Consider the following 12,651-nt stretch of genomic DNA (forward strand, 5'->3'; position numbering starts at 1 on the left):
AAGAAATGAATATTCAGTGACCCAGCTTCACCTATAGGCAACTGGATCTATGTGAGCAGTGTGGCCAATGGAATGATAGAAAAAGTGATGTAAATCTCTCCCCAATTGAGCCACTAAAACCTCCTACAAGATCCTGAACATTGTCTCCCCTCCATCTCATGACAGCCAGATTCAGAAATACCTGTGGAGATCCATAAGGGCTTAATACATGGAGGATCCATATATGGAAGAAGCTTGCATCTCTAAGTGTTGACATGAACAAAGCCCCCATGAATGGGTTTGGATGAGAAGTAAACTAGTATGTTCACTTAGTTGTCAGTTACTAGTATGTTAAGGTACTGTGATATCTTTGTTGTAGTAACTAACTTCACAAGTTTTGATGAATTCAATATATGATGGGTTTTGTTGTGCACTGCCTCTGCTATCTATAATCTGAAACACAAAAAAACTCAGAACACTACAAATCTGTCTAGGTGAAGTCTAAAAATGTACCTCAATCCCTAGACAATATTTTGGGAAAAATGGATTTAGTTAGCAAACATACCTGATTCCTCTCTCTTGATTCTGGTCTGTTAGCTGAATGACCATTCAGCTAGGTATTCAAAAAGGTATTTTACCTTTTTGTTCTATTGCTTAATCTGCAAAATTGGGAATAATGATAATTCATGAGCTATGTTGACTATAATTTCTCTAAAAGTAGTTTATCTCTTAGTAACTATCTATACTAATCACTAATGTGTTAAACACACATAAAGCACTCAACTAGTTTTTGGCTGAGTGGATAAAGAAGTGAATTAATATTGTTATATATTGTCCTTAGCCAATACTACTAATGTAACATCTTATTAAATACCAAGATACAGTCTACTCTCATGAATTCTAGACTAGTGTCATTGATTTGATATTGATTTTGAATGTCACTGAAGAAAAGAAAATCAGAGTATAAATTGTTATATTCCTTTTATTCTTTTAATAATTAAATCCCCATGCGCCGTATGAGCAGGAAATACAGTATCTTCTTGAAGCCACTCACTACCACTTCCCTAAGTGTTGGAGATCCCAGTTTTCTTCTTTTTTTTTTAATCTAAGATTTTATTTATTTATTCATGAGAGACACTGAGAGAGGCAGAGACATAGAGGGAAAGGCAGAGACATAGAGAGAGAAGAAGGCTCTTTGCAGGAAACCTGATGTGGGACTTGATCCCCAACCCGGGATCACGCCCTGAGCCCAAGACAGACACTTAACTGCAGAGCCACCAGGCTTGTCCCCCTACTCCAGGAGTTTTCATAACAAGGAGTTGTCAGTCCCCTTCAAACTACAGCTCACTCATACATGGAATATAAGAAATAGTGGAAGGGATTATAAGAGAAAGGTGGGGAACTGAGTGGGAAAAAATAGAGACGGAGACAAACCATGAGAGACTCCTAACTCTAGGAAACAAACAAAGGGTTGCAAAAGCGGAGGTGGGTGGGGGGATGGGGAGACTGAGTGACGGGCACTGAGGAGGGCACTTGATGTGATGAGCACTGGATGTTATACTATATGTTGGCAAATTGAATTTAATAAAAACGAAATTAATTTAAAAAATAAAAATCAATGAAAGAATGATCAAACTATGGGCAAAGGTTGAACGCACCCTGGTATTGCTATGCCCATTAGTGGCCACAAGAGAGCAGTATTGACTTGCAGGCTATGAGTATTTTTTTACTCCTGGCTATAGCTCCAGGATTTAGAGACTCTGGCTGCACAGTTTGGTGTCAGGACGACCATATACTAAAAGGCTCCCAAACTCCACTATATTGTATGTGGAAAATGTAATTTTGTTCTTTCAACAACATTTAGGTATTCATTTTGAGCACTGGTCACCAACATTAACTTCCTTTTTTCTCCAGATAATTTAATTCCAGGAGATTTGTTGCTCTTTCCTGCTACTGCCCCTTTATTTAAATCTGCTTTGGTCCTGAACAGCAGTGTTCAATGGCTTCAGGTATCCGGTTCCAAAAGGCTCTGTATTTCTCTTGCAAATGTGACTACATTCAAACCAGGGAGTAGAATAAGTGGCAAATGGTTGGCCTCTCCCCTTTCCCTTCTCATATTTTAATACACCCCCTTCCAGTACAATTGGACCATGGTGACTCCACAGATATTCAATAAACTAACAAAACATCTTTTTTTTCTTCCAGTTTATTGAGATATAATTGACAGCATCACAGAAGTCTAAGGTGTACTGAATAATGGCTTGATTACATATGTAGTGAAATGATTACAAATTTAATTAATATCTAGTTAATATCATAAGGAAGAAAAAAGTTTTCCATGTGATGAGAACTTATAGAATCTAGTCTTTTAGCAACTTTCAAACATACTATACAGCAGTGTTAACTATAGTCGCCACGTTGTTCATTATATCCCCAGTACTTACCTGTCTTAAACTGGAAGTGTGTACCTTTAAAATGTCAACTTAAAATGCTGTTAGTTTCTGATGCTTCATTCTATCCATTCAGGACCTGTTCAAAGACTATACTAAAGGAACTTTTTTTTTTTTTTTTTTTGCTATGGGAGCTTCATGGCAAACTTGTGTCTGCTGTACAAGATCTAGCTCTTTGGGTAATCCTGTTCCTCCATTTTCTTTATCTGTAAAAGGAATCACCCCAAATCTGTCTTAGAACCACTGTGTCCAGTTCCTTGAACCATCTACACAAGGTTTGACAATTTTGTGAGAAACTGTGGTCCTCTTAATCTGTCTCCCAAGGACCAGAGTGGAGAGCCAACCTCAAGTATGTCTTGTCTGTTCTTATACTTAGGGCTCTACTACCTGGAACTAAAGATGCATTATAAACACTATGAAGACTCCTAACACTGGGAAACGAACTAGAGGTGGTGGAAGGGGAGGAGTGTGGGGGTTGGGGTGAATGGGTGCCGGGCACTGAGGGGGGCACTTGATGGGAAGAGCACTGGGTGTTATTCTGTATGTTGGCAAATTTAACACCAATAAAAAATAAATTTATTATTAAAAAAAACAATATATCCCAGCAGATTGAATGCAAAAAAAATAAAATAAAATTCTTTGTCTTTTCAAAAAAATAAAAAATAAATAAACACTATTGGTTACTCTTCTATCCACTTCAATATTGTAAACAAGGAGATGTTTGCTGAGTCCCCTGATGTGCCAGAAGCTGTGCTCATCACTACGGAGAATGACAAAAGGTGTGCTGGACTCTACATCCCTTACAAATTCCTAATACAAACTATAGTTTCTATAACCATGTAGAGGCAGTTTGAGTCAAGCTTCTTATAATTATAGTGGCCGTTTGCACTGATCTACAGAAACCTAGTGGAGGAATTAAGATCTGAATAAGATCCGAATTCAGGAATTCCTCTTTGAGTCCCTTCTGTATTTGCACCTGGGAGAAGCATAGCAGAGGTAGGGAAAGCACTCCTTGAGAAACCAACGGAGTAGACCAAATGCTGGGCATATCACCTAACAATGTGTCCTATTCCTATGAATTGAATCCTTATTGTTAGATGTTTTTAAAACTAATTTTTATAATCATCCACACAAGGGTCTTATGAAAATTAATGTTATCATGCCCAGATACTAATATATTGAAAGTGCTCAAAACATTTGAGCTTTTGTTTTCATTGTCATTACTATCACTGTTACCAGTATGTAAGGATGTTGAGATTATTACTATCATTTAGGTCATCAGTGTTGAAGCTGGCCCTTCTGTCCTCTGAGGGACAGGAGGAAGGTGGTAGTAGATAAACTCTTCCAGCAGCTGTGAGATGGAGGGGAGTCCTGTGAGAGAATTCTCTTGTAGAAAATGACAAATGCTTAGTCACACCTATGGCTCTGGCTTAAGAAAATGAGAGCCAAGCATGAGGGTATTGAGAGCCGATTCTTACAGGCAAATGGATGTCATTTTCCTTTCCTGCTGTTATTGAGTGTGGCTTTGGAAGAGTCTGCCCTAGAGCCCACAGCAGCCCTAAGCTACAGTTACTCTGTGGAATCTCCACTGAGTGATGCATGCAGTCTCTCTCTATTCCTCTTGACAGCTAATTCCAAACTCTTCCACAGCTATGAAAGCTGTCCCTGTAACATTACGTTATGATGCCATGTCTCTTTGCCTACCTGCATAGGAGGACTTGATTCTGTGTCCAGTGTCCAGTCCCTGAGAGCTAGTGTGCACTATAGGGTGCTGCCTCAGTTGTCCCCTATATGGTCATAAGCCCTCAAACTCAGAACCAACAGAAGCTGCAGAGTCATTAACTCTTGTCTCTCAGCCCCAGACCCACCTATCCAGATATGCTTTGGGATGCTGGGATTTGAACTCTGGGACTCTTCTTTGTCAGCTGGCTCCCTTTTACTTTCCACCCACAGAGAACAACAGGAAAAGACTTGGAAGGCTAAAGCAGAGCAGAGGATCCTTGTTTCTTCCTGTCTGTTCCTGTCGTGTCAGTATCCCTGAGCAATGACTGACTCATCAAGGGCAGCAGAGTTGATTCTAGACTTCAGGATTTATTGGTTGGTTGGGTTTTGGACTTGAGTTTGATTTGGGTTTGGGTTTGGTTTGGAACTCCCAGGGTCCAATCAACCTTATTGAATTTCCTCTCAGGTACCAGCAGTAGCAGGACAGAGTCTCATCCTCAGAGATATTAATCCCAGCTCTGAATACACCTCCTCTGAGCTCCTGTGACAGCAGTACCAGTTTAAGGTAGCATCCTCCTTAGATATTTGACACCCAGTCCCATGGGCTTATCGCCAACTTTCTAAGGTCCAATGACCAAATTCTTCCCAAGTGTGAGATTCTTCCTTCAGGTGCTACCTCTGGCATTACTTCAGCAGCCCCTGTTTTAGTTTCAAGTTTCCAACATCCATTTAACCATTTGCTTATATTAAATCTCTGAAAACAAACAGTGCAATTTCCTTCCTCTTCTCCTCACTAGACCTACTATATTATCCAGAAACCTGACCCTTTGCTATGTCTTCTCACCTTCAATGAGAGCTCTTGAGCAGAGTCAACAGATCAAATAAGACCTGATTTTCAGCTTCCTAGGTATGTAGGAATATTTAGGAGAAGTGGCCAATCCACTGTCTCAGTCAGTTTCCCTATTTTCTGGGAAATGGCTTCCTTTCTCCCCATCTCTCTGTCAACCAAATGCTCATTTCTAAGACTCGTTGAAAGTATCGAGACTGTATAGGATAGAACAGGAAGCTGGCATTGTTGTATATTAATATGAACATTCTTCTCCTGCAGGCCTACAGATGCTTTATCAGGCAGGACTCTGCCTTTTCTGAAAACCCACTGGTTCTCAAGGAAGTAGGTATGGGCAGGAAATAGATATCCAGAAGAACAAAACAGAAGCAAAGGAGATAGAGGCTTGGTATCCAGGGTCAATTGCACTGGAGGGGGCATTTCTGCAGAAGAAGCCCAGGCTCTGGAGTCTGGATTTTGATCTCTGCCATTTCCCAAATAATGTGGTCTTTGACAGTTACTACTCTTGAAAAGCATTTTTTTTTCTACTGTGTAAAATGGAAGTAATAACACCTGCAGAAATGTTGTGAAAGATTAAATTTACTTAAATAAAATTACCGAGGCTCAAAGCAGCAAATCAAGAAATACATGTTCCTTCTTTTACCTACATTTATCTGAACCAAGTGAGAAAAATAAAGGAAGAAATCTGGGTCAGTTATGAAGTGAGCTTCAGAGTGTAAAATAAATACCAAGTTTTGTCCAATTCATTGCCTAGACAAAATTACTGAGGAGAAGAAAGAAAATGAATTAGAAATGTATTTTACATATTCACATCCTTTTCCACAGCAATTTATTCATTCCTTGTTTTATCTCTTTGGTCCGAACTCCATATACAATAGGGTTCAAGGCAGGAGGTATGAGGTGATGAAGGACATTGAGCAAGATGAGGATGTCCATAGGGACACTCTTTCTGGCCACATTTGTTAACACAACAACCAGCAGGATGGTGCTGAAGAACAGGATGAGGATGAAGTGAGAGCCACATGTGCTCAGAGCTTTGACAGCAGCCCCCTCAGCCTTGAACCTAAGCACAGCTCTTAGGATAAAGGTGTAGGAGAGGAAGATGAGCATGAAATCTGAGCCCAGTAAAGTCCAACCAGCCACAAATTGGTAGATTCTGTTAAGGGTGAAATTGTCACAGGATAGCCTGGACACAGACAAGTTGGCACAGATGCAGTTCTCAATGACATTTTTCCCACAATAATGGAGCTGGGCAGTGAGAATAGGAATAGGTGCAGTGAGAAGGGCATTCCGGGTGACAATGAAAGCACTAGCTTTGGCCACAAATTGGTTAGTGATGATGGATGGATACCTCAGTGGGTGGCAGATGGCCACATAGCGGTCATAGGCCATGACCATGAATGTGCAGGACTCCATGGGGAGGAAACTGTTCATGATGAACATCTGGAGGAAGCAGGCAGAGAAGCTGATGGACCTCAGATCAAACCAGAAGATGGCCAGGACCTTGGGGATGACAGTGAGGCAGAGCACGATGTCCAGCAGGGAGAGGAGGCTGAGCAGGTAGTACATGGGCTCATGCAGAGAGGCCTCCAGCCGGATAGTGATCAAGAGGGTGGCGTTGGCCCCCATGGCCAGGAGGAAGAGGAGGCTGAGGGGCAGGGACAGCCAGTGCTGCCAACTCTGGTAGTTAGGAAAGCAGATGAGGAGGAATTCGGAGACTGGAGCAGTGGAGTAGTTGCTGGGTGAAGCCATGGAATGAATCTTGAGGCTTCTCTTGACTATTTGTATGGGCAGATACAAGAGGCATTTTTTTTTTTAATTCACTTCAAAAGTGTGTTGCTCACTTACTCTTTAGGAAGATCATGATATATAGGAGACTCTTCCCAAAAGGCAGATCCCAGTCAATATCATAAAGACAGACTGGTGAGATTTGACAAATAATGCTATGATCTATGAAGGGAAATGAGTCAGTGAAAAAACTAAGATTTGAAAGGGAAATAATGCTAGGGAATAATCTCACATTAAAAATATGCAACAAATCATGTCAGTCTGGTACCAGTGTAAGAAAAATAAAATGTTAATAGTATAAAAAGATAGGCCTAAAACACAACTAGTTTTTACAATTAACCAGTACTAAGATGAAGGAAGCATGAGAAGAAGAACACCTATTTTTAAATAGGTGTTTTTTGAGATAATTATTGACATTGATGTGGAATGAAAAACCTTTAATTAGATACTCACCTACTACCATAGCCAATATAATTTTAGATGGAAAATTGTGTTATATCCTTTCCCTCCACTCATGATATACTAGAAGAAAATAGAACACAAAATTGATTAAATCGGTCCTTTGCTAAGACTCCAATCCTATTTGAATACAACCATTTGTTCTCGAGGGCCTGTACCTGATCATCCCAAATGTTCTTAGAATAAGTCTAAAACTACAGAAATGGCTGCTTTTACTATAAATTTATAGTTACCAACTTTAAATGAGTCCTCAATGCTGCCTGTCCATCCTACAAAGCTTGCCCGATCGACTTTTCCTTCTTTCAAAGCTGTTTTCAAGCCTTCTTCATTCTTTTCAAACCTTTAACTCCACTTCTTCTCTTGAAGAAATGGCATCAACCACTACCTCACAGAGAAAAGAGATGCCCAGTGATATTTTCTTCAACTTCCCAAGATAAAACCTATCAACCTACTTACACATTCTCCCATCCTTTCTTTGTTTCCTCCCACTGAAACAGAATCTGCCCATCCTCAAACTGTCAAACCTTCTACCTCCTCCGGTGATTTGCAAAGCTCCTAGCCTTGCAGTTACATAATCAATGGTTTGTTCTACTTCTCTAATTTGGAGTCATATTTCCTTCTTCACTAAGATCATAAGATCTGCCTTATTTTTCAAATATTCTCCAGTATCTTTCATCTTTAAAAATAAAAATAAAAAAGCCTCTTGGTTTCCTTCCAGCTATTTCTCCTTCTCCCTCCCTTCACACATAAACTTCTCACAAGCACTGCCACACTCACTGTCTCCAGTCCTCACCTCACATCTGTTCCACAGCTCCTGGCATGGCCTCCTTCTAATAGGGTCATGAAATGCCAAAAGAAGAAAGAAGAAAGAAAGAAAGAAAGAAAGAAAGAAAGAAAGAGAGAAAGAGAGAAAGAGAGAAAGAGAGAAAGAGAGAAATAGAGAAAGAGAGAAAGAGAGAAAGAGAGAAAGAGAGAAAGAAGATAAAGAAAGAAAGAAAGAAGAAAGAAAGAAAGAAAGAAAAAAGAAAGAAAAAAGAAAGATAAGAAGAAAGAGAGAAAGAGAGAAAGAAAGAAAGAAAGAAAGAAAGAAAGAGATAAGAAAGAAAAGAATAAAGAAAGAAAGAAAGAAAGAAAGAAAGAAAGAAAGAAAAAAAAATCTTGCTAAAGCAATTGATCAATTCCTCTTCCTGACACACCCTCTTTGTTTTGGTTTGCATCACAATCTCCTAGTTTATTTCACACATCCTAGTCTCCTCATTTTCTCTTATGCTTTTTCTTTTTCTTTTTTTCTTTTTTTTTTCATCCACCATCTTAGCATCAGTTTCAAGTTTCGGTCCTGGGTTCTCTTTGATTTTCTTTTTTTTTTTTTTTTTTTTGAGATCTTATTTATTTATTCATGAGAGACAGAGACAGAGAGAAGAGAGAGAGAGAGAGGCAGAGACCCAGACAGCGGGAGAAGCAGGCTCCATGCAGAGTGCCTCATGTGGGACTCGATTCCGGGACTCCAGGATCATGCCCTGGGTGGAAGGCAGGTGCTAAACTGCTGAGCCACCCGGGATCCCTCTCTGATTTTCTTCATCCCTCTGTGCTATTCTGCTCTACTCTGTCTCCTACTTCCTTCATCCATATGCTCAATTACCATCTCCATGTTGATGATTACTAAATTATATCTTTTGTCTAAACCTCCTTAAATGCCTACTTGACATATCAACTTGGATTTTTCAAAGATATCCAAACACACCAGGTTTAAAATTAACCTACTATTTGTCTGCCAAGCCTGGTTTTCTAGCATCTCCTATCTCAGTGAATAGCATGTATATCTGGACTATTCCACAAGTCAAGGGCTAGAGACCATCTTGAACATATCCTTCACCTGTACCACCTATTTAAAACCCACAACCAAAACCTGTCAAATTTTCCTTTTAATTAGCTCTTGAGTCCACTTACTTCTCCATCACCACTATCAACAGCCAAGACTACAGTACTATTATCTCTTGGGTGAAATTTACTGAAATTGCCTCTTATTGCATTCTAGGTTTCATTATAAAACCATTCTTGGGATCCCTGGGTGGCGCAGCGGTTTAGCACCTGCCTTTGGCCCAGGGTGTGATCCTGGAGACCCAAGATCGAGTCCCACGTCGGGCTCCCAGTGCATGGAGCCTGCTTCTGTCTCTGCCTCTCTCTCTCTCTCTCTCTCTGTGACTATCATAAATAAATAAAATTTTTTAAAACTTTAAAAAAAATAAAAATAAAAATAAAACCATTCTCTACTTTGAAATTAGAGAAATTTTTTAAAATATTAAAACATGATCTTGCCACTCATCTGATTAAAATATGCCATTGGCTTCTCATTCTTAATAGACATAAAACAAAATTCTGAACTTTAACTTTATTAGATCACAAGTTTATGAGAGAAGAAACCATGTTTGTTGGTGTTTTTCATCATTATAAGTACAGTGTATAGGTAGATTCCTTTATAGGTGCTCATAGTTAATTGAACAAATTATTTAATAAATGAATGAATGAATGAATGAATGAATACTAAGTCATATATCATTTGCATCCTTCTCCATTTTCCAGCCTCATCTGATACCTTTCTTTCTCTCACTCCCAGAGCTCCAGTCACACTGTCCTTTTTCAGATCTTCAAATACAATATGCACTTTCTCCTCCCTCTTCTCTTAGAAAACTATGCATCCCATACTTTTATTTACATGTCTACATCCACTTACTTTCTATTCATCCTTTACATCTCAGTTCAAATATTCCCTTCTCTGCATGGTTTTCTCTAATCCTCTCCAGACAAGATACAGATATCCTATTTTATGTTCTCATAGCATTTTATCACACCCTCACAGTTTATATGTGAGTAATAATTTGGTTATACTCCTTCCCTCATGTCCAGTTAGACATTTCATGCCATGATAGGAGGAACTATGCTCACTAACTGGTACAGTGCTGGCATTAAGAGGTACCCAACAATATTTATAGAATAAATTAACTGCTTTATGAGCAGAGTGATAGAGAGGGACAAAATAAAATTTTCTAAATCAGCCTGAGGAGAAAAGGAAGCCTTTCTAAAGTTATCAACACCTTAGCTGAGTTTTGATGGAGGTGGAAGACATACATGCACAAAATTGTAGGTAGCATATTTCAGATATATAAAATGGGTTATGTAAAAGCATGGAAATAAGTTGGAGAAAAAGTTCATAAGGAAACTCTATGATATATTCAATTTGACTGGAGCCATGAGGGTGGGGAGTTGAAAGAAAGAGCAGAAAAAGAAGTTAAAAACAAAGAGAAAGCCAGATCATGAAGGACGTTTTCTATGCTAAGGATTTTAGAATTAATCTAATATATAAAGAGAAGACAGAAATATTTTCATTAGGGGAGAGAGGTGACTAGGTATGGGTTATAGGAAGAGGACACAATGCCACTGATGATTTGAGTAAGGAGAGACAGCAAAAGCCAAAAGAATGGAAACTGCAATTGCCCAGATGAGAAGTGTTGTCCAAACAAAGTCTGAGCACTGAGGATGGACAGAAGCAGCATATTCTGGTGGTAATGTAGACAGCTATGAAAGATACAGGAGGTGAGAAGCCCAGAATTTTCTGGCTTGAATAAATAGAATCACCAAGGTGATCACAGGAGAATTAATAGGTTTAGTGTGTATGAGTATATGTCAAGACTGAGGTGTTTACACTCTACATAGAGATTTATCTTAGACTGTTGGAAATGAGGAGTTTTGAACAAATTTGAAGGAATCTGGTTTAAGATATAAATTCAGAAAGCATTAGCACATAGCTGAAGTATTTGGAATAGCATAGAGCTGATATGCCAGAAAATAACAACACCAAAGGGTGAAAAAAGAAAAAAAGAGACATAAATGGATGGCCTCCATTTATGAAGGAAAGTAAGATAAATGAAGTTCATTGAGAAAGTAATTTATTATTATTACTATTATTTACTCTTTAACACTTAACACATAGATTTTGGACTTCTTTGTCTCACTCCACCCTCCTGTGAAATATCTGAAGACAGACAAAGTCCACTTTTCCACTCATACATACCAATATTCTCTAACATCCCACAGATTCTTAATAAAAATCTATTGAAAAGATTTTTGAATTATTGGGCCTTGGTGTTTTATGTTGTTGGAAAATCCCAAGGAGGGAAAGGGAGACAAGAGAGTTAGCCAGAGTTTCAGTGTGCTGGAGAGGACACTGAGAAAGGGAGAGAAAAAGTCCTGTGGTGGTGTCACTGAGGGGGCAGGCCACAAATCCATGGTGGAACTTGGGTGCTTCTTCATGCCACTGTTTATAGGTGCTCCTCAAGAACCTACTCCTCGGTTAATGGTAAAACCCCGGGCTCAGTCTCTGGCTTAAGAAATCTTTTGCTTTTGCCCTAATTAATACAACACAAAACATTCTTATTTTTTGCTCCTATCATATCCATTAGAATTTTCTTGAATTTCCTCCAGTTTGGTCATTACCACATTATCCATACAAAACCTATCTCCCTGCACCAGTCTTTCCTCTCCTTCTTGACCCTTATCCTCTCTATATCCTATTTTCTCATCCTGGTCAAATATTATTAGCACTTTGTCCTCTTCTAGCATTGTTTAACATAATCTTCATATCTGTTTATGCTTCTTCTCAAAGTTTACTCACTGATCAATTCTCCTATGTATCTGCTTCTGTTCTTCACATATTGCTCATTAACTTTTGGAAAAGTGAAATCTCTATTGCTCAAAACTTATCAAGTCCAGGACACTTGTCTTCAGCCACCCAGTGTTACCACTTCAGATCAGAGTCTATTAAATCCCAATTCTTCACTGCTTAACATTGGAGAATGGGACAGAGGGAGGAAGTGAGAAATCTGGAATAGGAGAGAAGGAAAAAGGGACAGATTCATAGATATCCTGAAAGGTAGAAGTACACATTGAACATAAGTCACTGATGTGGTATATGAAGTAAACATCGATTTAGGACTTTAAAACTAGACTGACAGTATTAGCTGCAATATACCAAATGTCTAGTATGTACCAGGCATTCTTTTAAGTGATATATATATAATTTAGATATAAATATTAAATTATAAAAATGTAAATTAACTATAAATATATTTTGTACACATACAATCTCAAGAGCTAAGTAGATGAGAATCTTTCTCAACCCTATTCTGGTTATTTCACCTGGAGTATCCTGTCCAATTCAGTACACTATGTATTAAATCATATAAGTTACAGGATGATAAAAAGCAAAGGGCATAATCATTACAAATTATAGATGTGTGACCTGCCAAAAACAACTTCAAAATATAGGAATGGCTGTCTTGGGGAAAAGGGCAAGACTAGGACCATCAGAGAGATATCACAGAAAAATTGAGCCCAATTGAATATGAGAGA

General features: G+C 38.8%; 1 protein-coding gene across 1 annotated transcript; it reads right to left on the bottom strand.

Annotated features, from left to right (window-relative positions):
- Positions 1-5,710: 5,710 nt before the first annotated feature.
- Positions 5,711-6,834, bottom strand: LOC112667928 (olfactory receptor 56A1). The gene has a single exon (XM_025459985.3). It carries the CDS (start codon positions 6,748-6,750, stop codon positions 5,806-5,808), a length of 945 nt encoding a protein of 314 aa, XP_025315770.3. The 5' UTR covers positions 6,751-6,834; the 3' UTR covers positions 5,711-5,805.
- Between the last annotated feature and the right edge of the window lie 5,817 nt (positions 6,835-12,651).

Source organism: Canis lupus, chromosome 21, assembly GCF_003254725.2.
Source record: "Canis lupus dingo isolate Sandy chromosome 21, ASM325472v2, whole genome shotgun sequence".
In the NCBI taxonomy this organism is placed as follows: domain Eukaryota; kingdom Metazoa; phylum Chordata; class Mammalia; order Carnivora; family Canidae; genus Canis; species Canis lupus.